General features: G+C 52.3%; 1 protein-coding gene across 3 annotated transcripts in view; it reads left to right on the forward strand.

Annotated features, from left to right (window-relative positions):
- Window positions 1-25,298, forward strand: part of AK8 (adenylate kinase 8) — a 138,983-nt gene that overhangs the window by 13,887 nt on the left and 99,798 nt on the right. For all 3 annotated transcript variants that reach the window (XM_005902740.3, XM_070378772.1, XM_070378774.1), the window contains 2 exons: window positions 778-891; window positions 10,590-10,658. In XM_005902740.3, coding sequence (XP_005902802.2) covers window positions 778-891; window positions 10,590-10,658 — 183 coding nt within the window. The remainder of the gene's footprint in view (window positions 1-777; window positions 892-10,589; window positions 10,659-25,298) is intronic.

Consider the following 25,298-nt stretch of genomic DNA (forward strand, 5'->3'; position numbering starts at 1 on the left):
GACCAACCTAGATAGCATATTCAAAAGCAGAGACATTACTTTGCCAACAAAGGTCCGTCTAATCAAGGCTATGGTTTTTCCAGTGGTCATGTATGAATGTGAGAGTTGGACTGTGAAGAAAGCTGAGTGCCGAAGAATTGATGCTTTTGAACTGTGGTGTTGGAGAAGACTCTTGAGAGTCCCTTGGACCGCAAGGAGATCCAACCAGTCCATCCTAAAGGAGATCAGTCCTGGGTGTTCTTTGGAAGGACTGATGCTAAAGCTGAAACTCCAATACTATGGCCACCTCATGCGAAGAGTCAACTCATTGGAAAAGACTCTGATGCTGGGAGGAATTGAGGGCAGGAGGAGAAGGGGACGACAGAGGATGAGATGGCTGGATGGCATCACTGACTCAATGGACATGAGTTTGAGTGAACTCCGGGAGTTGGTGATGGACAGGGAGGGCTGGCATGTTGCGGTTCATGGGGTCGCAAAGAGTCGGACACAACTGAGAGACTGAACTGAACTGAACTGAGGGCAGTAAAGCGTAGGCTTTCCAGGTCCACTTAGAGTCAATGGCTGGTTGAAGAAGAAATGGCAGGCAAGCAGAATCCTATGGCTGGGAGGGATTCTGTGGCTTTGTCTCCCCTGGTGGCCTCCTTCCAGCCAGAAACGATGACTCTGCCCTGTGGGCAGCCCTTCCTGGTAGAATATGGAAGGACCTGGGCATTGGAGTGGCATCCTCCTTAGTCATTCCTCCCACAAAAATGTTCTTTTCCCCTTTCCTTTCTTCAGGCTATGTGGCTTGCCAAACATCTGAGCACCAATCTTCTCAGCGTGGAGAGCTTGATAGCAAAGGAGTATTCCCCTCTGGCAGCAGACGCCAGGATGCATTATCAGAAGTTCAAGGTAGGATGACGGGTTCTGGGAAACAGGATGGGGTGAGAGCTCCCCGCAAGGCGCCCCCATCAGCTGCCTCACTCCTTCCATTTCCTGGTGGGTTGGGGTGACATGAGACCCAGGCAGGATGGGACCAAAGGAAGGGGAGAGGTCTTCAGTAGGGCACAGATCCCGGGGGCTACCGGGGGGAGGGCTTGTGGTGCACCAGCCTCAGCGGCAGTGAGCATGGAGGGTGCGGGCCCACCCTGCTCTGCTCGGGGTCAGCCGGATCAAGTGGGTATGGGCAGGGCCGGTGGGGCCTCCATCCTCAGGCGCTGTGCCTGCTGGCTGGCACTGGGACCTGGCAGGCCTGAGCCGGTGGGGAGCGTAAAGGGCAGTGGTCTGGCTCTCCCTGTGCTGTAGCTCAGGGCTACTTCCTTCCAGTCCTTGGGGAGGGCTCCCTGTGGCATCCCCGGAGGCTGGGGGTCTGTTTCTACCATCCCACCACCACTGTCTTTGAAAGACATTTTTAAAAGGGAAACTTAGGGCTTAAGCATGTTGGTTCTCTTAAATACAAACAGAAATTTCCAAATATCTTTTCAAAAACTCCCCTTTGGCACATAAGAGGATGCCTTAGTCCATGCCAGCTGCTGTCACAGACTGGGTGGCCCGGAAGCAGTCTCCCCCACATTCCTAGAGGCTGACAAGTCCAAGGTCATGGTGCCCGCAGACTCACTGTTGGGAGACAGCAGTCTTCTCACCGTGGCCTCCCGTGGCCAGAGGACAGGACAGCTCTGGGGCCTCTTGGTCTTATTTACGAGGCTGCATCTGCAGGGCCTAATTGTTTCCCAAAGGCCCCACCTCCCAGCACCATCGCTTGAAGGTCCTGTAGGACTTTGGGGAATGCGGGCATCCAGCACAGCACAGCACAGCAGGGCTGCCCACCCGCTCAGGCGTTCCTCACCCGCAGCCGGGCTGTGTCTTGTTCGTGTGGGGAGAAGGCTGAGAACAGTCGCGATCCCAGGGCTTGGCCGGCTTGTCGGGGTGACCAGCCGGCGTCTCCCGCCAGCCTCCACAGAGGCCGTGGTTGAGGGCTGGTTGCCTCGCATCTTCACCTTCACTCACAGGCAGGCTCTTGACCAGATAGTGACCATGTGTGGTCACTGTTCCTCCAAGAACATGGAAGGAAGCTTCCAGGCCTCATGGGCAGCCTATGAGTGATGGCCGGTGGGATGACTCTTGTGGCCAGCCCGTGGTTGTAAGTAGCAGAGATCCGCCGGGGCTGCCCAGGGCAGAAAGGGAATCTGAAGGTGGACGCAGTGAGCCCTGGGCTCTGGATGGAGGAAGTGCCCGTCCAGCTCCCCGTCTCTGAGGCCAGAGCCTGGGCAGCACCCTGACCTGCTCTGCCCCTCGTGGTCGCTTGTGCCTTGTGTCCATTCTCTCTGCGGCTCTCCCTTCGTCTTCTGTGTCCTTTCGTCTCTGTCGTCCTTGCCTGCTCATGACCGCCTGCCTCGTCCTGGTTCCTGTGTCTTCAGCTCAGACCATCTCCAGAGGCAGCGCCAAGGCCAAGTCTCCAGAAAAGGGAGCTGCGTGGGCCCGCTGGTCAGGTGGCCGCGGGGCCCTACCAGCTCTGGTGAGGGGTGTGCACAGTGGGTATGTCGAGGCCCTGGAGCTCGGCTGTAAGCGGGAGGGCCTGCTGGGGTGAGGACGTTCCTGGAGATGATGTGTCACTCAGGCAAACCCCCGACCTCAAATTTGCTGATTTGCTGAAAGTAACAATTTGGTGAAAGAGAAAGAAAACCTCACTCAGCAAGACTAGCCTCTCTACCTTCCCAGCTGGTGAATCAGCTCTAAAACCGCTTAATCCAGAGCACTTGCTGACCCTATGTTCTTGGCCAGGACTCTCGGGGAAGCAAGCGATGCCCTCTGCCCAGCCCCCATGTCTTGCCGGAGTCAGAGTGTGTGGTTGGAGTTTGGGGGATGGCAGCTCTAGGGGTGGAATCCAGTTTTAGAAAGAAAGTGGTTATCTCATTTCCTGCAGCAGCTAAACTTTCCAGGGTGGGGGAGGCAGGCTGATTTCTAGGATAAAGATGCTTTTATTAGGTTTATAAAATTCAACAGCGAGGAGGGAGTTTAAGGAAATTCCTCCTGGGTTTCATTACTCTAATTATCAGACCACATCGAAGTGCTTTCAAGGGTGTCTTGTTGGGGTTCTTTGGTTTGGAGGCCCGGGCGGGTGGAAGATGAAAGGCCAGGGCGTCAGGACTGATGAAGGAGGGGAAGGTTCTGAGAGGCGAGGGGGTGCGTGGCCTTGCCGCGGAGCCGCCTGGCGCGAGGCCGCTCATTAAGCGTTGTCTTTAAAGCGCTGCTGATCCAGAGCCTTTAGAGCTCTCTTTTGCAAGCAGCAATAATACCTTCAAATACGTAATTTTCTCCTGTTAATCTCTGCTCTGCCTCCTATATGGAATTCTCTCATACAGTCCGTGTTAACCAAGACATCTCCATCTTTAAAATTTCCAAGTGGTGGCTGAAACACTTCCCAATTGCCTCCTGTATGCCAAGCACCCTCCTGCCAAGCCACGGGAGACCCAAAGATGAGCGCCTTCTCCTCGCCCCCGGGAGCTTCTAGCGACTGGGGCAGGGGGTACTGAGGGTACCCAGCCCAGGCCGCAGGACAAGGAAGCCTTCACGCAGTCGTTGGTCGCTGGACTCACTCATTTCCTGAGGGTTCTCTGAGCACCTGCTAAGCCCCAAAAGTGGCTCTGAGCATACAGGCAGCCAGGTTTAGGGACTCCGTGGAGCCAACCTGAGTTGTGCTAAAAGCAGTGATGTGGAAGAACCCAGCATCTGGCAGAAGACCCACATAGGCAGGGGTAGCTGAGGAGGCTGGGGGTTCCAGGCAGCCAGGGATGGGAAACAGCTCTATGGTTGGGTGGTTTCTAGCTTTGTTACAAGAAGTTGTAAAGGTACCCAGAAGCAGTAGGAAGCATGTAAGAACATCCACGGACCCATCATCTGGCTTCAGGCAGTGTCATCAGCTCATAGCAGTCCCGACCCATGGAGATGCCCCAGCCCCCTGCTTCCTGGTCATTTGAAAGCAAACCCGCATGGCACTTCATTTCATCTGAGGGTATGCTAGTCTATATCTGCTGAGAGGCTGAATATATTATACAATGGCTGGACCAGACATCAGAAGAGATCTCTGGCCCACAGCCTACAGCAACCAGCCCAGGAAACCAACCTGCTGTCTTCAGTAACTGGCCCCAGAAGCCAGCGGGTTCAGAGTTATTAGACTGGAAGGAAGTCAGCCTGTGCCTCTGGTTCAATCCAGGAAGCCCAGCAACAACCCCGGTCACAGTCGGTCCCAAATGGCCAGAACTTGCTTCAAAGTGAGCTGCCAGCTTCCCTAATCCTTGTCCCCACTTCCAGCTTGTGACCGGAAGGCCAAGTCCACTCCCCTAGCCACGCACACAGGACTCCCATCTCAGCGCGCCGGTAAAGCCACCCAGTCCTCTGCCTGCCAGACGCTGGCGCAGACTGCCACTGGGCGGACTGGGCTTTCCTCTTTCAGGAGGTCTTTGTTTCCACACCCCAAAGGTAAAGGCACTTTAAATTAAAAACACACAGCCCTACACTGTCATGCTTAGAAAACTTATCCGTATTTCTCCAGTCAGGGTTAAACTCCCCCGAGGAGGCGGGTGTCTCGCGGTTCTTGCCACTGGCCCACCCCTGCCCCAGGGCACTGGGAACAGGTGTCTCTCACCTCCCTGGGCAGGTGTCTCTCATCTCCTCTCCACGAGGACCAAAGCCACCTTGGCGCTCTGCGGTGAACTCACCTGCTTTGTCGAGTCTCTGGTCCTCATCTGCTCCCTCTGGGTCCGTCTCCAAGCCTGCCACCTGAGTTAGTGTCACAAACACCACAAAAGGCTCAGAGGGGGTGGCTCCCGGGGGGGTGGCGTTGGGTAGGGAGCCAGCGTCAGGCCAACTGGAGCCCAGGGTACGAGTTGAAGGCGGCGCCCGCCCAGGTGCCAACCCCACACCTGTATGACCCGAGCTTGAGCCCCGCCTTGGGCTTGTGTCCAGGGCTCCTGGGCCTCAGCCTGGTCCTGGCCCCTCTGGGAGTTTGGGAGAAAAGAGTCAAGTCTTGCTAGGTTCTCATCACACAGGACATGATCGGAAGGTGAAGAGGTTCCACAGGGAAGGGACATTTCTTGGTAGCTGAAGCTGAATGTGATCACTCTTGATTATTTTAGATTTTTACTGGGAAAAAAGAAAAGCTTTATTAATTGAAATCCCTGCAGGAAGCATGCATATTTGCAAACGTAAAACTGCCCCCTCCAGAGGTCCTCAACCCGAGCAGCGGGTTACTCACCTGGCACCTGTGGGACTCCCTTAGTCTGGATCTCTGGATGTGGGGCCGGGCATCTGGAGTCAGTCACCCTCCCTGGGGAATCCTCGTCTGGTCAGCTGGGAGCCCGCCCCACACACCACCCATCTTTTCTCATGGCAGTCATTACTTGCACAGCACTGCTGCTGCTGCTGCTGCGTCACTTCAGTCGTGTCCGACTCTGTGTGACCCCATAGACGGCAGCCCACCAGGCTCCCCCGTCCCTGGGATTCTCCAGGCAAGAACACTGGAGTGGGTTGCCACTTCCTTCTCCAGTGCATGAAAGTGAAAAGTGAAAGTGAAGTCGCTCAGTCGTGTCCGACCCTCAGCGACCCCATGGACTGCAGCCTTCCAGGCTCCTCTGGCAAGAGTACTGGTGTGGGGAGCCATTGCCTTCTCCGTGTACAGCGCAGTGATTGCTAAATCGAGGTTTCTTTTGGAACGCGACTCTTGCATAAGGAGCAGACCAGCCTGTGTTTGTTGTGTGATGAAACGACCCACACTCTGAAGGCCAGCCCAGCCAGAACGTGCCAAAGCTGGGTTATTCCTAACTTTAGTTCTGTTTAGCTCCTCCCTTCAGTCTCATTTACAAATCAAGAGCCTGATGGAGCCTGATGCACCCAAGTGCCCAGGTGCCATCACCATTTAATAACATCCAAATCATGGGACTTGTGCCCTCAGCCTGCCAATGCCCACACAGAGTGTGGTCCCTTGCAGAGGTTCCCAGGATCTCCCCTCAGTCCTGGCTCCCAGTCCTCTGGGGTGGTCTAGTCCCCGTCCCCGACCCCACCCCACCATCCCACCTGCCTCCTGGCTACTCCCTGTGCACTCGGCCCTTCTCTGTCTGCCCCTCGAGGAGGTGGTGCGGAACGGTCCTCTGGGAAGATTTGGGGTGGTGGAGGAAGTTACAGCCCAGGATGGGGGCAGAGGAACCCGAGGACCAGTCACTGTGGTTCCTTTCAAGTTCGCTGGCTGTTCCCACCCTCGGGTCTCCCTTCTGGCCCCCTCCCTCTGTGAGGCTGTCGGCTGCCCCGTGCCGGGGTCTGTGAGCTCCCTTCAAAGCTCAGGCCCCTGCTTCCCCACCCCGCCTCCCCATCTCCTGTCACTGTTTCGGAAGCTTGAACTAGGAGAGTCTCTGCCACGGAAACCTGTTCTGACAGCCCCGAGAAGCGGCAGAAACTTTGAAAAGGAGAGTTGTCTTTAAAGGATTCTCTGATCAAGTCTTAATTGAGTTCCAATCCAAGTATAGGCCTTTCCTCCCCCAGAAGCAGCCCCTTCAGAGGCGAGGGGGTGCCATCAGGCTGACCAGGAGCCTCAACCCTTCCCCTCCCCGCTCTGCTCCAGACGGAAGTTCATACCCTCGCTCGGGACACCCACAACTCCTGAGCAAGCATCCGCCCAAGGGTGACGTGGGGACATCAGGGGCCCTGAGCGCGGGGCCTGGTGGTGAGACGACTCAGGCTCCTGTCATCCGGGGGGAGGAAGCTCGGGCTTGAGAAGTTCAGTGAGGTGCCCGGGGACAGACAGGGCTTGAGCAGCCACACCAAGGGCTGCCCCGTCGGGACAGGGGCAGCACCTGCGAGGCTCCCAGCCAGCAGTTCTGTCCCGGGCCTGGGTGTTGGGAGGAGAAGAAAGGCCCACACTGGAGCCACACAGCTGATTCTGCCCTTTATGGCAAGGGGCCTGGCCAGCTGGCTGTTGCGTTGCCCCTGCATGGGGAGACAAGGGCCGGGGGCCTGCACCTGTGCTGACCTTCTCGGTGAGCAGCAGGGCCTGCACTGGGCTCCATCCAGTTTGTCCCTGATTCTCCCCAAAAGCCACACTTTGGGGACTGGGGTGGGAGAGTGTGGCAGAGCTCGGGAAGGAGGGAGCCTGATTGTCGAAAAGACAGTTTGGCAGGGCTCCGAGCAGCGGCCCCCGGGAAGCCCCCGCCACTGACGTGACACATCAAAGCTGGTACCGAGACAGCACTGAGGCAGGCAGCGGTGGGGGGCACCCGAGAGGGGCTGAGCTCAAAGTCACCAGCCTGTCCCCCGCCGTGCAGACCGTGGGGGGCACCACGCTCCACCCGGACCTGTCGCCTTTCAACCTGTGTTCTTTGATGGGCTTGCACCCCCCCATCCCCCGTGTCCCAGAACCTGTTTGAATGCTGCCTCCTGAATGGGTGATGGCAGGGAAGGGGAGGAATCATGGGGTGGAAATCGCCGTTTCTGGGGTCGGCAGGGACACCCGGGGACAGGAAAGGATAGGGACCACGTGGAGGGGAGGGGCAGTGCTCCTCCCCATTCCGCTCGCCAGGCCTGGGGGGGCTCTAGTTGGGGCAACATGGGCACCAGCAGGACAGGTCCCTCTCCAGCAACTTCTTCCACGTACCGTGGGGCTCTTGGATGCTGGAGTTTTTTTAAGCCAGTGGTTCTCCAGGTGTGGTCCCTGGACCAGTATCCTCAGCATCACCTGAAAACCTGTTCAAAATGCAGATTCCCAGCCTCACCCCAGACCTGTGGAGTCAGAACCCTGGGGCGGGGCCAGTGATCTGTGCGTTAACAAGCTCTTCCAGGATGTGGGTTCAGGTTGAGAACTGCTGGCTTAAGCAGGACAGGGCAGATGTAAGGACACAGAGGTCTTAGGAGATACTGAAACGGGCTGGATGTTGGCTAGCCTCTGGCCTGCTCTTTTCTCTATGTGTCACTCATTCATTCATTCTCTCTCCTGCTCCTGCTTTTGCTGTCCACTTTGTAGAAGTGGCCCCATGACTTTCAAGGCCTGCTCTTCCTCTTCTAATTCAACATCCTGGAAAAGCCATTCTGGGGCTGAGAAACCTGGTGTCTCTCTCCTCTTGTGCTGGTTTTCTTCCCTTATACGCCCCTTGTGCCTGCAAAGTGGTTGCTACCGCTTCAGCTCTTACATCCTCTCAGCTTTGGATCCAGTGGAAAGCAAAGTTCCTGCCCCTGATGATTTCACTTACGTCCTGGGTTTATTAAGGGTACCCCAGGGTAACGATTGCCACAGCACCGAGCCCTTGCTGGGGGCCACACACACACCAGCAGCCACATGTCCCACCTCACTTAATCCTCACGGCAACGCTGAAGGACTTTGTCTGCATCTCATTTACAGACTCGGAAAGCGAGACTCAAAGCTTTGAAGGTGCTGGCCAGGGTCCTCAGTGGGTGGTCAAGGCCCAAATGGAGAGCATCTGAGTCCCCAGCCAGTCCAGTGGTCTCCCAAGGTTCTCCCTGGGAACGTCCTCCCAAATCCAGAGAACCTCCTGGATCACTACTCACGACCTTCCTCCCCCTCCCGCTCTGGCCCCTGACCCTCCCCTGTGGGCTGGTTCCTGGGGCGTCCTTCATCACCACCTCCATCTGCCCAAGCCCAGCCTGCTCTTGTTGGGAACCCATTCAAACAGCTCAAGGACATGGCAGGTCAGGGCACTCCTGGAGAATCCAGGAGACTGCAAGCCCCTGAGAGGATTGTCCCCTCACCTCCAAGGTCCTCTCTGCACGTCCAGTACCCCATTCATTACCTCAGAATTGCTCTTGTGTGCAAACTGACTGAACTGTTCACTCGCACAGATAAACATGGCAAACGTCAGTGGTTAAAGGGGCCGGGCGCCGTCTGTTTTCCTGACCCTTGCTCCTAGGCCCCAATGAGAGTGAGGTGTGGACGTGTTCTCCACGTGCACGGGCACTTATTAACGTCCACATGTAAGCCAACAGCCCCGCGCAGTCCCCTGACCCATCCCAGTGGCTCTGTGACATCCCAGCGCTGTGTCCCTTCAGGTGTCCCTGCAGCACTCCAGGCAGACTCGGTAGCGTTCCCGAGGCAGGCTCTGGTCACTCTGAACGCTGGGTCTAGAATGAGAGATCCAGACTTTTCTCCAGCATCACTGAAATGTTGCCAAGGATCCTCGGGGAAATCAGGGCAAGGTGCTTGTCCCCACTGTCCCGCCTGGGTCCCCGGCTTGGCACAGGGTGCGTAAGATAGGTCTCCTCTGGCCCTTGCCCCACAGCCGGGTGCCCCGGCCCTGGTCCCAAGGCCCCTCCCCTGCACCTGGCAGAAGTCCAGCCCCTCCCAGAGACCAGTCAGCCCTGAGGCAGCTTGGGAGGTACGCACTGGGGCTGGCCCAGTGTTTGGGAGTTTGGGGAGAAGCACCAGCTTTTAGTGACCGGGGTCATGGGGACACCCGGGAGTGAGTTTTCCAGGGGCATTGGCTCTGGGGTGTGGGAGGCTTTGTTAGAAAGAACAGACCTTGTGAAAAATGGGACGTCAGTTCTGGTCCAAGAGAGAGGCTGCTGAGAAGAGAGGAAACGGAAGGAAGGCCGCTCTGAGCGTCACCCTGCACTGGCCCATCCTCCCCGAGCCTTGCCTGATCAGGTTCAGGCCCCACCTCTGCTCCTACCTGGCTGTGTAGCCCTGGGAGGTGGCCTAACCTCTCTGAGGCCCAACTTCCCCAACCGTAGAAGGAGGATGACAGTAGTACCGACTGCATGGAGCTGCAAACGTGGGCCGCAGCCTGGCAGCCAGCACGCACTCGGCGGAAGCTGCTGCAGGCGCACTACTTCCTGAGTGGATTAAGGACCATGATGTGCCATTAGGTCATCAGTCAGCAGGGCTTCCTCCACCCCTGACGCTGTGCTGGTGCAGGCGGGAAGGGGTGCGGGTCAGCACGTCACAGCCAGCTCTCCGAGGGAGAAAGCCCTCCTTTCTAGCGTTGGCCCATCTCCGTGGGACAAACACCGCAGAACACCAGGGCCCGCTTCACAGGACGTGGGGATGGGAAGACACGGGCAGGACTGGCTCCCTCCTGCACGTTGGTGTCTGGTGGCCAAAGAGAGGAAGACTCAGTCCCCTTCATCCAGGAACTCTGAAGCTCTCTCGGGAGACAGATGTGTGCACAGGCCCCTGGAAGTCCACATGGTTAGCACAGTAACAGAGTTTGCCATGGAGGATCATGGCAGCCCCCAGCCCAGCTCGGGGAAGAGTCAGGGAGGGCTGCCTGTAGGCAGCGGCACTTGGGGAGCCAGGAGTCACCCAGGTGGGGGTGGGGGAGAGCATCTGGGCTGGGGCGGGGTGCCGGAGAAGCAAGCGAGTGGAGGTGGATGCACATGCGTGGGATAGGGGGGCTCTCAAGGAGTCTGGACCACCCTGGGGCCACAGGTTGGCCCTGGACTTCACAGAGGCCACAGGGCCCTGGTCAGGGATCTGGAGAAGCTTCATGGCCACAGGGCCAGGTCCTCGGGCCTTAGCAGAGCCCACTGGCCTGACAGCTCTGTGTCCCCTTGAGCCCCACACGGGGGGTCGGGGGGGGGCAGGCCCTCATTCCGTGTCATCTTTCCTTTAGATGGTACCCGACATGCTGCTCATCAGACTGATGCAGGAGCGCCTGAAGGAAGAGGACTGCGTCAGGAGGGTGAGAAGCTGTGTGTGGAGCTGGGTGGTGGGGGCTGGGGGGCTCCAGGGAGCAGGGCTCTGTCACCAGATGAAGGAGGGTCAGAGGTCGGGTCCGCGTGTTCATGTCCCAGAGCAGAGATGACCTGCAGAGAAGGGTGCAGCTCTGAAGTCTGGCGAAGGTCAGACTGTGCACGTGGGCTTCACCTGGGATGGAGGAAAAGCAACAGGGAGGCGCCTGGGGAGCCTTCAGGCCCTGCAGGGATAAGCTGGATCGCCCACAGGGTCGAAGCTGTGCAGGACTGGGGGCCTGGACCTGCGGGGGCAGAGGCAGAGCTGGGGCCCAACGCTCACTCCATCCCCTGCTCCCTGGCTAGTCCTCTTCCGCCAGACCCCATGACGTCAGAGCGCAGGGGTCCCAGAGAGGCCCTTGGTGGAGGTTGCCCTCCTGGGGCGTGGGCAGGTGGGCCGAGGGATTGTGACCTTGCGGTTCATAAAAAATACATGTTTCATCTTCATCCAATTTATCAATTGTTGGAATTTTTTTTTAGTATTCCATTTTAATTTTTTGCTTGTTTTTTTTTTTTTTTTTTTTACTATATCTCTCTTTTTTTCTTTTTTAAGTGAATGACCTGGTGATTACAATATACAGACTTAGATTTCCAGTCTATTTCGAGTCGGTTTTACCGTTTCAGGTAGAACATACAATGTAGATCTCTTCCCTCTTAGTGTAGCTGTCGTGTGTATTGCATCTATATGCACCAAGATCCCTTCAGGCAGATGTTACCATTTTTGCTCTCAGTCATCAAACATGTTTTAAAAACTCAAGAGAATCGTTTGTTGTATTTATCCAGGTATTTACCATTTCTCTTGTTCTCCATTCCTAATGTTCCAAGTGTCCCTTTCTGTCTGAAAAACTTCTTTGAGCAATTCTTCTAGAGTAGGCTTTTCTTTCATCTAAGAACATCTTTATTCATTTTTTAAAATTTATTTTTATTTTTTGACTGAGCCCCCCAGCGTGTGGAATTTTAGTTCCCAGCCCCCTGCAGTGGAAGCACGGAGTCTTAACCACTGAACCGTCAGTGAGATCCTGAGAATGTCTTTATTTTGCCTTCATTCCTGAAGGATATTTTTTCCTGGATTCAGAATCCTAGATCACCAATTTTTTCTTTCAGCACTTTATAAATGTTCCATTTTAGCACCGTCGTTTCTGGTGAAAATCTATAGTCATTAGAACTCTTATAAATAATGCATCTTTTCTCTCTTGCTGCTTTAAAGATTGTTTTCTTTAACTTTCAGAAGTTTAACTATGATACGTCTGGGTGTGGATTTTGGAGGACTATTCTTTGCAGGGTTTGCTGAATTCCTTGAATTCGTAGGTTGACGTTTTTCTTCAAGCTTGGGAAGTTTCCAGCCATGTCTTCCCCACATAATTTCCCACACCATTCTCTTTCTCCTGGCTCCTTCTGAGACCCCAGTGGCATGAAGGTCAGGTCAGACTGTTGGTGTTCCCTCATGTTCCCTCACTAAAGCTCTGTTCTTTTTTTCCTCTCTGTTGATATGATTTCATCATTTGTATTGAACTAGCTTCGGGCTCATTAAATCTCTTCTCTCTCATCTGAATTCTACTCTTGAGCTCATCCACTGAGTTTTAAATTTTGATTATTGTATTTTTCAGTTCTGAAAACTCCAGTTGGTTCTTCTCTCTTCCTTCAGTTTCTTGGCTGAGACTTACAATGTGTCCATTCATTTACTTGGAGCTCTGTTGTTGCACTTGTTTTAATAATAGCTGCTTTCATGTCTTGTCTGATAATTCTAACACTGGAATCATGTTGGTAGTGGTGTCTGATATCTTTTCCCACATGAGATGAAATTTTCCTGGTTCTCCCTGTGCTTAGTAATTTTTAAAATTCTTTGTTTATTTATTTATGGCTGGGCTGGGTCCTTGCTGCTTCGTGAGCTTTTCTCTACTTGCAGCAAGTGGAGGCCACCCTCCAGCTGCGGTTCACGCCCTTCTCACTGTGGTGACTTCTCCTGCCGTGGTGAACAGACTCCAGAGCACAGGCTTCGTGCTTTTGGCTCCCAGACCCAGCTGCCCCATGGCATGTGGGATCCTCCTGGACCAGGGGTCAAACCTGTGTCTCCTGTATTAGCAGGCAGATTCTTTACCACTGAGCTACCAGGGAAGCCCTGTCCTTAGTAATTTTGTATCCTGGATGTTCAAAATATTGCTCTGAGGCTCTGAGTCCTGCTTGAATTCCATGGCAAACATTGATATTTTTGTCTTAGCAAATGACTGGCCCAGTTGGGCTCCAGTCTCGAGTTCTAGCCACCTTCTCTGGGCTGTGGTTTCCACCTCAGCTCTCAAGCCTTTTCGACGTTGTGCGGGTCTCTCCTGCTCTGTGCCGTGTGGATGCCACTCGGAGGGGTCTGGGCACTGGTCTGTGCTATGGCTGATTTCTCAGGGAGGCTGGAAGGCTGGGGTTGGACCTGTGTGTGTGCAGCTCGGAAGTGACCAGGAGTCCATAAACGACCGTGTCATCGCTTTCCTGCGTGCTCCCTCTGCTGTCTTCCTGGTGACCTCCGGTTCCCTGGTTTTCCTTTATTTGGCCTCTCGGTCAGAAAGCTGGGCCTTGATCTACCGGGCTCTGTCAGAGCCAAGGGCTAGGAGGACAGTGAGGGGAGACTCGTGGGGCTTTGCAGCGTCCTCTGGGCCTGGAGAGGAGGGGGCCCCTGTGCTATGGAGTTTGAGGCCCCTGCAGCCCCCTGGTCACTGTGACTGTAGCAGGAAGGCCTCAAGGCAGGAGCAAAGAAGCAGAAAAGAAGAAAGCACAGGGAGGTTTCCCCCACTCTCTCTGCATCTCAGGAGTCCCCTTTCGTATTGCTCAAGCCAGAAAGAGGGGCTCCCGGCCCGTCTCTGTCCCTCCCTATGGCTCAACTCAGGTTTCAGGCCACCTGGAGAGACCAGGCCAGGGGTACTGGTTTTGTGGGATCTTGCAATCTGGTCTTCTTCCCCAGTTCCCCTATTACAATATACTTCCTGAGTCCTCAAGGAGCGCCCCCTTGCATTCCATCCATGCGTTATAGCTGCTGTCAGTGGAGGTGACAGGGTGGGGATGGTTTTCTCCTCCTTGCCCAGAACCAGAACCCGTATGCTTTTTAAAATATGTGCATGTATTTTTAAAAGACGTACGCATGCACTTGTGTACACACAGGCACACATGTGCACACACTGCTTAAGTGATGGCGAGGCCCACGTCTGCTAAGACACTGGGCTCCTCCCGGGGCACTGGTGAAGGAGTGGCAGTTTCACAGCCTTGCTCTGCATGGTCCTCGGCCTTGTGGGTCTAAATCACGAGACAGCCGCAAGTTACCTGCAGTTTGAGTTTCAAAGTCTGGTCTGAACAGGCGGATTTCCTCTGACTTCAAACTGTTCCCTGTGAGTGGGTGGTCTTCCACCGCCCAGGAATAGGCAGGTGCCCAGAGATCGGAGGCCAGTCTACATCAGGGGGAAGACACAGGCCAGATAAGTAAATATTTTAGCCTTTGCAGACCATATAGTCTCTGTTGCAATTACTCAACTCTGATGTCATGTGAAAGCAGCCATATATGATATACAAATGAAAGGGTATGGTTTGTTCCAATAAAACTTTATTTATAAAAACAGGCAGCAGGCTGTAGTTTGCCAATCCGTGTCCTAACTCGTACTTTAACATGATGATAAAAACACTTCTGCTCTGTCTCTTCAGTTCTAAGTAAAAAGCAAACTTCCACCTTCCAGCAATATTAGGAGAAAGCCCACTTAACCATAGACTTTCATGGTAACCAAGTTCCCTCGTTGTGACCCAGCTCCCAAGTCCCCCGGCTTGATTCCACCCACTCTAGTTGAGCGCCCACCGCAGAGATTGCATTGTCCTTCCCGCTGGGACCCTACCCCCTTCCCCAGCACATCTTCCTCCTCAGTCCCCCATGAGCTTGGTGGTCCCCTGGGCCCACCACCTGTCACTGGAGACAGAGTCTCACGTGACCAAAGCAAGTTTGACTGAGAAGGCTTGTGATGGGGCCACAAACACAGGCCCAGGGGAGTTTTAGAAAAGGCAGAGGAACCAGAGATCAAATTGCCAACATCCGCTGGATCATCAAAAAAGCAAGACAGTTCCAGAAAAACATCTATTTCTACCTTATTGACTATGCCAAAGCCTTTGACTGTGTGGATCATAATAAACTGTGGAAAATTCTGAAAGAGACGGGAATACCAGACCATCTGACCTGCCTCTTGAGAAACCTATATGCAGGTCAGGAAGCAACAGTTAGAACTGGACATGGAACAACAGACTGATTCCAAATAGGAAAAGGAGTATGTCAAGGCTGTATATTGTCACCCTGCTTATTTAACTTATATGCAGAGTACATCATGAGAAACACTGAGCTGGAAGAAGCACAAACTGGAATCAAGATTGCTAGGAGAAATATCAATAACCTTAGATATGCAGATGACACCACCCTTGTGGCAGAAAGTGAAGAACTAAAGAGCCTCTTGATGAAAGTGAAAGAGGAGTGTGAAAAAGTTGGCTTAAAGCCCAACATTCAGAAAACTAAGATCATGGCATTTGGTCCCATCACTTTATGGTAAATAGATGGGGAAACAGTGGAAACAGTGTCAGACTTTATTTTTCTGGGCTCCAAAATCACTGCAGATGGTGACTGCAGCCATGAAATTAAAAGATGCTTACTCCTTGGAAGGAAAGTTATGACCAACCTAGATAGCATATTAAAAATCAGAGACATTTTTGCCAACAAAGTCCGTCTAGTCAAGGCTATGGTTTTTCCAGTGGTCATGTATGAATGTGAGAGTTGGACTATAAAGAAAGCTGAATGCTGAAGAATTGATGCTTTTGAACTGTGGTGTTGGAGAAGACTCTTGAGAGTCCCTTGGACTGCAAGGAGATCCAACCAGTCCATCCTAAAGGAGATCAGTCCTGGGTGTTCATTGGAAGGACTGATGTTGAAGCTGAAACTCCAGTACTTTGGCCACCTCATGCGAAGAACTGACTCATTTGAAAAGACCCTGAAAGATTGAGGGCAGGAGGAGAAGGGGATGACAGAGGGTGAGATGGTTGGATGGCATCACCGACTCAATGGATGTGAGTTTGAGGAACTCTGGGAGTTGGTGATGGACAGGGAGGCCTGGCGTGCTGCAGTTCATGGGGTTGCAGAGTCGGACACGACTGAGCGACTGAACTGACTGACTGACTGACTGACTATGCTGTACAATGTATCTTGTGTAGCTTATTTTATAAATGATTGTTTGTGCCTCCTTATCCCCTACCCTGTCTTGTCCCTCTCCCCTCCTCTCTTCCCAGTGGTAACCACTAGTTTGTTCTCAGTTTCTTCATCGTTACGTTCACTAGTTTGTTACATTTTTTTAGACTCCACATATAAGTGATATCACGGAGAAGGTGGTGGCACCCCACTCCAATGCTCTTGCCTAGAAAATCCCATGGATGGAGGAGCCTGGTAGGCTGCAGTCCATGGGGTCGCTAAGAGTCGGACACGACTGAGTGATTTCACTTTCACTTTTCACTTTCATGCATTGGAGAAGGAAATGGCAACCCACTCCAGTGTTCTTGCCTGGAGAATCCCAGGGACTGGGGAGCCTGGTGGGCCCCGTCTGTGGGGTCGCACAGAGTTGGACACGACGGAAGCGACTTGGCAGCAGCAGCAGCATAAGTGATATGATACAGAATTTGTCTTTCTCTGTCTGACTTATTTCACTTAGCATAATGCCCTCCAAGTCATTCATGTTGCTGCAGATTTCTCTCTTTTTTATGGCTGAGTGATATTGCATTGCATACACGCACCGTATCTTCTTTATCCACTCATCTGTGGAGGGACACTTAGATTGTTTACCTGTCTTTGCAATTGTAAATAATGCTGCTATCAGCTTTGGGGTGTACGCATCTTTTCAAATTAGTGTTTGGGGGTTTTTTGGATGCATATCCAGGAGTGGAAATACTGGGTCACTTAGTACTTCTAGTTTTAGTTTTTTGAGAAGCCTCCATATTGTTTTCCACAATGGTTGCACCAATTTACGTCCATGAGGGCTATTTAAAAGCCTAGCTGGGGGGCTGTCCTGGTGGCCCAGTGGTTAAGTCTCCACGCTTCCAATGTATGAAAGCATTCCAGGATGCTTGAATTCGACGCCTGGTCAGGGAACTAGGAGCCTATATACCATGCACCATGACCAAAACAAATAAAATAAAAGCACATCTGGACACAGCGTGGCCGATCAGCAGATTCCACGTGCCAAAAGCCCCTGGCAGCAGAATATCTGCCTGACTGGCTGTGGCCATGAACACATGGGCGGGGAGCACGCCTTCAGTTCCTGCCCCAGTTCCTGGGACTTGCTCGGGAGCCACAGCTACACCCCTGCCGAACTGAAGTCCCGGTGGACGTGGCTCCGTGGTTGGTGCTGGAGTTTCCTACGGGCACTTGTTTGTTCATCCACTTATTCCCGTGTGCACCAAATGCCAAGACTGTGAGCCAAAGAGTGAAAGGCCTGCCCTCAAGGAGCACAGACTCTAGCTGTGGGGAGACAGATGACAAAGCAGACGAGCCGTGAGGTTGGATGTTAGCTAGAGATGGGTGCCTGGGAGGACACGCTTCCGGAAAGAGGGCCCAGCAGACACCCAGAAGAGAGGTGTGTCTAGGAGAAGGGAGGGAGGCCCCTGGGGGACCCTCCGCAGCCCAGACCCCTGAGCTGTGCAGAAGGCCAAGGGCGGGGGGAGGCGTGCTGGGAGGAAGGAAAGAGAGGGAGCAGCCACTGTCATGCTGTCGACGACCTTGAACCGACTGACCGGAAGGCCGGGGATCTGGACGCCGAGTGACCCCCAGAGACGCCAGCCTTCCCAACCTCAAAACATTCAAAAGTCTTAATTTGTGAAAGTTACTTATCTAAGTGACTGTTTCCAGGGTGTAAGCGTTCAGCCTAGACTTCAGAGGCGTGGAATCAGGAGGTTGGATGGTTGGGTGAGTCTCACTGGTGAGTTAAACCCCCTGGAACCCGTGACACAAAGATCCAGCCACAGTCCAGACACGGGAGCCAGACAATCATATGATTGTCTGTGTAAAGCTTTTTTCATCTCTGTAAGTTACCGAGTCATTGTTTCTGGGGAAAACACGATGGCACTCTGTGATTTTAGCTGGGCATCCCACTTGCCCTTGGTGATCTAGAATAGTCTCTAAACATACATTTAACTCCTATAAGCCTTTCTTGAGCTTATGCAAGCCTGGCTGCACAGCTGCAGCGTGGACAAAGCATGAGACCAGGCATCTCAAGTCCTCCCCAGCAGCTACATCGTTATCAAAGTGGTCAGAACACTTATGACTATTATTAATTAATCATATCATAAGTGATACTACTACTATTTATGTTGTACTATACGACTCTATTGTGCATTATGTTGAACACTTGGTTGAATTAAAACTATTTGTCTTATTAATTATCGTTCTTGTTGTTCACTCGCTAAGTCTTGTCCCACTCTTTGCGACCCCATGGACTGCAGCACGCCAGGCTTCCCTGTTCCTTCAGTGTCTCCCGGAGTTTGCTCAGATTCATGTCCATCGAGTCGGTGATGCCATCCACCCATCTCATCCTCTGTTGGCCCTTCTCCTCCTGCCCTCAACCTTTCCCAGCATCAGGCTCTTTTCCAGGGAGTCAGCTCTTCGCATCAGGTGGCCAAAGTATTGGACCTGCAGCTTCCGCCTCAGTCCCTCACATGAATATTCAGGATCACAGCATTGTCGTGGCAAAGAGGCTTGTGTAACTCAGTGAATCCCTGAGCCACGCCATGCAGGGCTACCCGGGACAGACAGGTCATAGTGAGGAGTTCTGGAAAAAGTGGCCCACTGGAGGAGGGAATGGCAAATCAGTCCAGTTGTTGCAGCGAGAACCCCACGAACAGTATGAAAAGGCAAAAAGATATAATAGGTGGAAGATAACTATCATTATCATTGCTGTTTTGGTAATGGTGGCAGTTGTTGTCTGGACTCCAAACAAAGGCTTGGGAGGCCGGTCTGGCGCCTGGTCCCCTGCGCCTCACCGTGAGGACACGGTGCAGACAGGCTGTGCTTATTACACTGTTGATGGTGACCACTGACTGGGGGTCTAGGACTGAGGGCCGTGTTCATGACCTTGTTTAATCTGTGCAGCAGCCCAGTAGAGGCGGGGCTGTCATCGTCCATGTTTTAGGGATGCAGCATCTTAAGGCTTTCAGGGTCTTGCCCAGCGTCCCCACAGTCAGCCCCTGAACCAAGATGTTTTTGGCCCCTCTGTTCTTGTCTGATCATCCCTCGGCTGTGTCTCTCCAGCGAGTACCTCACCTTCGTCCGCCTCTGTGTCTCCACTGGGCTCAGACTTGCGCTCTAGAGCTCCTTCTAGCCTGACATTCTGATTCCGATCATGTCCAGGCCATTGTTACCTGCCAAGTAAAGAAATATCTCCTTTAATTTGTTTTAAAATTTCTTCTGAGCTTCCAGGGGCATCCAGTACCTTTTTCATCTCTTCCCAGTGGAGACAGAATTTCAAGAGGAAGAGGTAAGGCGCCTAATTATGTGCTCTGTTTGTTGAGAAACAAAACAAACCCTCATCCAAAATAAACAGGCTTTCTTGCTTATATGCATATTCATTTGTATGGTAATTATTATTATTTAGCTACGCAGGGACTGGATGGGTAATTCAGAGCACAGAGAGGAGGCAGGGAGCAGTGTTCGGGGAAAAAGATGCAATCACAACCCGCCAGGGTTCTCTGTTAATGTTGCCTTTTTCCCTTTTTTTTTTTGGTCTAATGTAATGCTCTTTGAAGTGACCACCAAATATATTAAAAAAAGAGAAATTAGTGCTTTGTATCGGGATTATTGAAAGCAGGTGGGCGCTACATGTCAGGGACCCATTGCCTTTCCTTTAGGGGCAGCCGAGTTCTTGGAGTCCAAGAGTGCCTGGTGCTTGAGACCATGTCTGTAGGGCCAGGGGAGCCAAGAAGTGAGGCAGGGGGTTCACGAAGTCTGGCAGAGGCTCAACACCAGAGAGATTCCACACCTCACCGTCACCTCCATAGTCACCTCCGCTGTTGTTGTTTTAATGTGTTTTGTCTTTGATTGTGCCCACTCTTAGTTCCAGCAAGTGGAAACTAGTTCCCTGACCAGGGATGGAACCCAGGCCCCCTGCATTGGGAGCCCAGAGTCTTAGCCACTGGGCCACCAGGCCTCCACTGTTCTTTGGATTATTAAACCCTTTCCCTCTTTGGCCCCTAATCTATCTCCCACAGTGACCAGGGTTTCTTCCTAATCCTTTCTTCATATTGTTTCTGGAGGGCTTGCTTTTCAAAAATGAATGAATTTATTTCTTCATTGCAGAATGTTCAGTTCAGTTCAGTAACTTAGTTGTGTCCGACTCTTTGCAACCCCATGAACCACAGCACGCTAGGCCTGTCTGTCCATCACCAACTCCCAGAGTCCACCCAAACCCATGTCCATCGAGTCAGTGGTGCCATCCAACCATCTCATGCTCCGTCATCCCCTTCTCCTCCTGCCCTCAATCTTTCCCAGCATCAGGGTCTTTTCAAATGAGTCAGTTCTTCACATCAGGTAGCCAAAGTATTGGAGTTTCAGCTTCAACATCGGTCCTCCCAACACTCAGGACTGATCTCCTTTAGAATGGACTGGTTGGATCTCCTTGCAGTCCAAGGGACTCTCAAGAATCTTCTCCAACACCACAGTTCAAAGCATCAATTCTTTGGTGCTCAGCTTTCTTTATAGTACAAGTTTCACATCCATATATGACCACTGGAAAAACCATAGCCTTGACTAGACAGACCTTTGTTGGCAAAGTAATGTCTCTGCTTTTGAATATGCTGTCTAGGTTGGTCATAACTTTCCTTCCAAGGAGTAAGCGTCTTTTAATTTCATGGCTGCAATCACCATCTGCAGTGATTTTGGAGCCCAGAAAAATAAAGTCTGACACTGTTTCCCCATCTATTTCCCATGAAGTGATGGGACCGGATGCCATGATCTTCATTTTCTGAATGTTGAGCTTTAAGCCAACTCTTTCACTTTCCTCAAGAAGCTTTTTAGTTCCTCTTCGCTTTCTGCCATAAGGGTGGTGTCATCTGCATATCTGAGGTGATTGATATTTCTCCCGGCAGTCTTGATTCCAGCTTGTTCTTCTTCCAGCCCAGCATTTCTCATGATGTACTCTGCATAGAAGTTAAATAAGTGACAATATACAGCCTTGACGTACTCCTTTTCCTATTTGGAACCAGTCTGTTGTTCCATGTCCAGTTCTAACTGTTGCTTCCTGACCTGCTTACAGGTTTCTCAAGAAGCAGGTCAGGTGGTCTGGTATTCCCATCTCTTGAAGAATTTTCCACAGTTTATTGTGATCCACACAGTCAAAGGGTTTGGCATAGATGTTTTTCTGGAACTGTCTTGCTTTTTCGATGATCCAGCGGATGTTGGCAATTTGATCTCTGGTTCCTCTGCCTTTTCTAAAACCAGCTTGAACATCTGGAAGTTTATGGTTCATGCATTGCTGAAGCCTGGCTTGGAGAATTTTGAACATTACTTTACTAGCATGTGAGATGAGTGCAATTGTGCGGTAGTTTGAGCATTCTTTGGCATTGCCTTTCTTTGGGATTGGAATGAAAACTGACCTTTTCCAGTCCTGTGGTCACTGCTGAATTTTCCAAATTTGCTGGCATATTGAGTGCAGCACTTTCACAGCATCATCCTTCAGGATTTGAAATAGCTCCACTGGAATTCCATCACCTCCACTAACTTTGTTCATAGTGATGCTTCCTAAGGCCCACTTGACTTCACATTCCAGGATGTCTGGCTCTAGATGAGTGATCACATCATTGTGATTATCTGGGTCGTGAAGATCTTTTTTGTACAGTTCTTCTGTGTATTCTTGCCACCTTTTCTTAATATCTTCTGCTTCTGTTAGGTCCCTACCATTTCTGTCCTTTATTGAGCCCATCTTTTCATGAAATGTTCCGTTGGTATCTCTAATTTTCTTGAAGGATCTTTAGTCTTTCCCATTCTATTGTTTTCCTCTATTTCTTTGCACTGATTGCTGAGGAAGGCTTTCTTATCCCTCCTTGCTATTCTTTGGAACTCTGCATTCAAATGGGTATATCTTTCCTTTTCTCCTTTGCTTTTTGTTTCCCTTCTTTTCACAGCTATTTGTAAGGCAGATTGTTCACACGGTTCAAAATTCAAAATGTTCCCAGTCTTCCTCAAACTCCTGTCCCGCAGCCACCTGGCTCCCCTCCTGGAGAGATGTTGATATTCTCTGGAGAGCATGTTCTTCAGAAGATTATTTTATACTTAGAGAAGTATTTGTCTTTATTTATTTTTTTTTTTTTGAGTTATGGTACCAATTTGTTTTTTCATTTTTTAACTGGAGCATAGTTGAGTTCCAATGTTGTGTTAGTTTCAGATGTACAGCAAAGTGATTCAGTTACACATATATGTTTGTTAATTCTTTTTTAGACTCTTTTCTCCTATGGGTTATCACAGAGCACTGAGCAGAGCTCCCTGTGCGACACAGTAGGTCCTTGTTGGTTGTCTGTCCTGTGTGCAGCAGCGTGTTTGTGTCCATCCCAGCCTCCTGATTCATCCTCCCCCCACATCTCCTCTTTGGTGACCGGAAGTTTGCTTTTGATATCTGTAAGTCTGTTTCTGTTTTGTGAATTAGTCCATTTGTATGATTTTTAAAAATCAGATTCCATCTGTGAGTGATTTCATACAGTATTTGTCTTTCTCTTTCTGACTTACTTCACATACTCTCTAGGTCCGTCCATGTTGCTGCAAGTGGCGTTATTTTATTCTTTTTTTATGGCTGCACACCACATCTTTGTCCATTCCTCCGTTGATGGACATTTCGGCTGCTTCCGTGTCTTAGCTATTGTGAACAGTGCTGCAATGAACATTGGGGCGCATGAATATATGCCCAGAGTGGGATTGCTGGACTGTGTGTATATGTGTTAATTGCTCAGTCGTGTCTGACTCTTGCAACTCCATGGACTATAGCCCACCAGGCTCCTCTGTCCATGAAATTCTCCAGGCAAGAATACTGGAGTCGGTGGCCATTCCCTTCTCCAGGGGCTCTTCCTGACCCCGGGATCGAGCCCAGTCTCCTATATTGGCAGGCGGGTTCTTCACCACAGAGCAACCAGGGAAGCCTCTGGTGTGGTTGCATTGCATTATCTAAGACTTCACCTTAGCAGATGAGAGAGAAAGCATCTCTGGCTGGCCACTGTGTTGAAGAAGCCTGTGGGGGCCTCCTGGAGGACCCAGTGGCAGGCCCCCGCCTCCAGCCAGCAAGGAACTAGAGCCCTCAGTCACAGAGCAGCATGGAAGGAAGTTCTTCCACAGCCTGAGCTTGGACACAGTTGGATCTGGAAGCAATTCTTCCCCAGTTTGGCCTCCAGATGCAAGTGCAGTCCCCTGACACTTCGATGGCCAAGAGGCCAGCAGAGAGCCCAGCTCAGCAGTGCTCGGACTCCACATCCATGGGCACCATGGGGTGGATGTGCGGTTTTAAGCCTACGGTTGTGGTCGTTTGTTACAGAGCAACAGAAAACGAGCACACCACGTTCTCTTCATTGAGACAGCCCACCGCTCCTGCCTCGTGGCTGGCCAGCTGCTTCTTGATTCTTAGTCTCCGGGCAGAGTCCCTTGTTCAGGCAGACTGTTGCATGAGCCCACAGCACCCTTCTCTTCTCTGTGAGCTCTGTGAAGGCAAGGTCCCATCTGTGCCAGTCATCACAGAATCCCACAGCAACTCCCATGGTACCTGGGTACAGACTCAGGAAATATCTATGAAATGAATGAACAAGGGAATGCCATTCACATAATTCCATGAAATCTGTTCCCAACTTGCTGTTGGCCCAAGGAGGGGAAGGTGTTTAAAATCCATCAAGCCTGCTCTGTGGAATGTGAATGTTCTAGTTTTGTCGGTAGGAATAGATGATTACGTCTGGAGATTATTTTCCATTATCAGCGCTTTCAAGGCTCATGTTTGGTGTGGTCTTGTCTAGCTTGACCAGGCTCAGCCAGTGCACCACCAGGACCGGGGTTCCAGTGTTTGGGAACCTGCCTTCGCTTGGGGCTTGGCATCCTGTGCTGAGGCTCCCTGTGTCCTCCTTGTCTCTAATCGACTGTGACAAGGACAGATCACTCAGACACTTGATTTTGAAATAGTAAATAACAGCGTTTCGTAGAAGTCTCTGTGCCTGGTGGATGAATTTCAGTTTGTCTCACCAACTTTCTTAAAAACAAATTTCTTGAAAATATTCGTGCCTAAAACCTTTTCTGAAAGGGGAAACTGAGGCCCAGATGGGGGAAGGGCTTAGCCTAGATCAGGGACCCGTGGGCCAGGATAGGTGTGACCGCCCTCTCCTGGCTGCCAGGCCAGGATAGGTGTGACCGCCCTCTCCTGGCTGCCAGGCCAGGCTCTAGCCCAGGACTCAGTGAGCTTGTGCTGGCTCTTTGACAAAGGCATGTCCGTGTCCCCAGGACCAGACCGAGTCGGAATGTGACTGTCCGGACGTATCTGGTCCAGGAGGGAAAGAAGAAATCTTTGCATGTGGGGTCAGCCGCCTCCCAGCTGTGGGGAGGGAACGGGTGTGACCGACTGTAAAGGCTCATCAGACAGTGGGCGTTTCATCACCCCGAAAAGGCAGAGGCCTCCGCAGATGGCTCATGTCCACCTCTGCTGGCCCTCACATACCTGGGCTGGGGGCGGCAGCAGGACCTGGCGGGGGGCATCTGCTCAGGCCCTGCCTGGCTGGATGTGGGCGCCCTGGGGCTGCAGGTAGGCCGAGAGGGCTCTGGGGGGTGCAGCCCAGTGTACAGCCCCGAGCCTGGCCCGCGGCCCATGAGGCAGGGTTACCTGCTTTCCTGGTGAGGTGAATGGACAAGAGCAGCAGGAAGCTGCCTCCTCCGCGGTCTCCCTGGGCGCTAGGGTGGGGCCTCTGCTCTCCGGGTCCTGTGGGCTCCAACCCATCAGTGAGCCCGCAGCGTGATCCCAGAATTGTTGTTCCGATGAGTTCTGCAGCGTCCTGCACCTATGAGGATGAGAGCTAACAGTAATTGTAGGGCCTGGGGGTCAAACAGCGACATCTCAGAGCCAGCTGGAGCCTCCCCGCCCTGGCTTCTGTCCACATGCTGCGGCTTTTCTTCCCTCCTCTGAACTGCCACGTGGGCTGGAGTTCCAGGGCTCCGGAGGTTAGGGTTGCTTCTTGCCAGGCGTCAGGCCAGAAGCCCCTGCAGGCTGGGCCGGGCTGGGCAGCAGCCTTTAGTGGGAGTGAGGCAGGGGTCAGCATGCTGGGGGCTCCCGTGGCAGCCAGCGCCCTCCACAGTCGTGCTCCATGTCACAGCACCTCTCCTTTCCGTTTCCCAAACCAGGGTGCTCGGAGTCCCGCCCACCGAGTGGATAGCCCACCCTGATAGCACAGACTCACCTGTTGTATCTGTGTTTCCCCGCACCCCTCCCCCAGGGTGGCCAAGCAGAGGCCTGCGTTCAGGGTGCTGAGTTCTAACCATCATCTCCTCATCCCCAGCCCTGGGTCAGGAAGTCTTCCCAATGCCCCCACCAAAA

The sequence above is a fragment of the Bos mutus genome, chromosome 11, assembly GCF_027580195.1.
Source record: "Bos mutus isolate GX-2022 chromosome 11, NWIPB_WYAK_1.1, whole genome shotgun sequence".
NCBI classification, from domain to species: Eukaryota; Metazoa; Chordata; class Mammalia; order Artiodactyla; family Bovidae; genus Bos; species Bos mutus.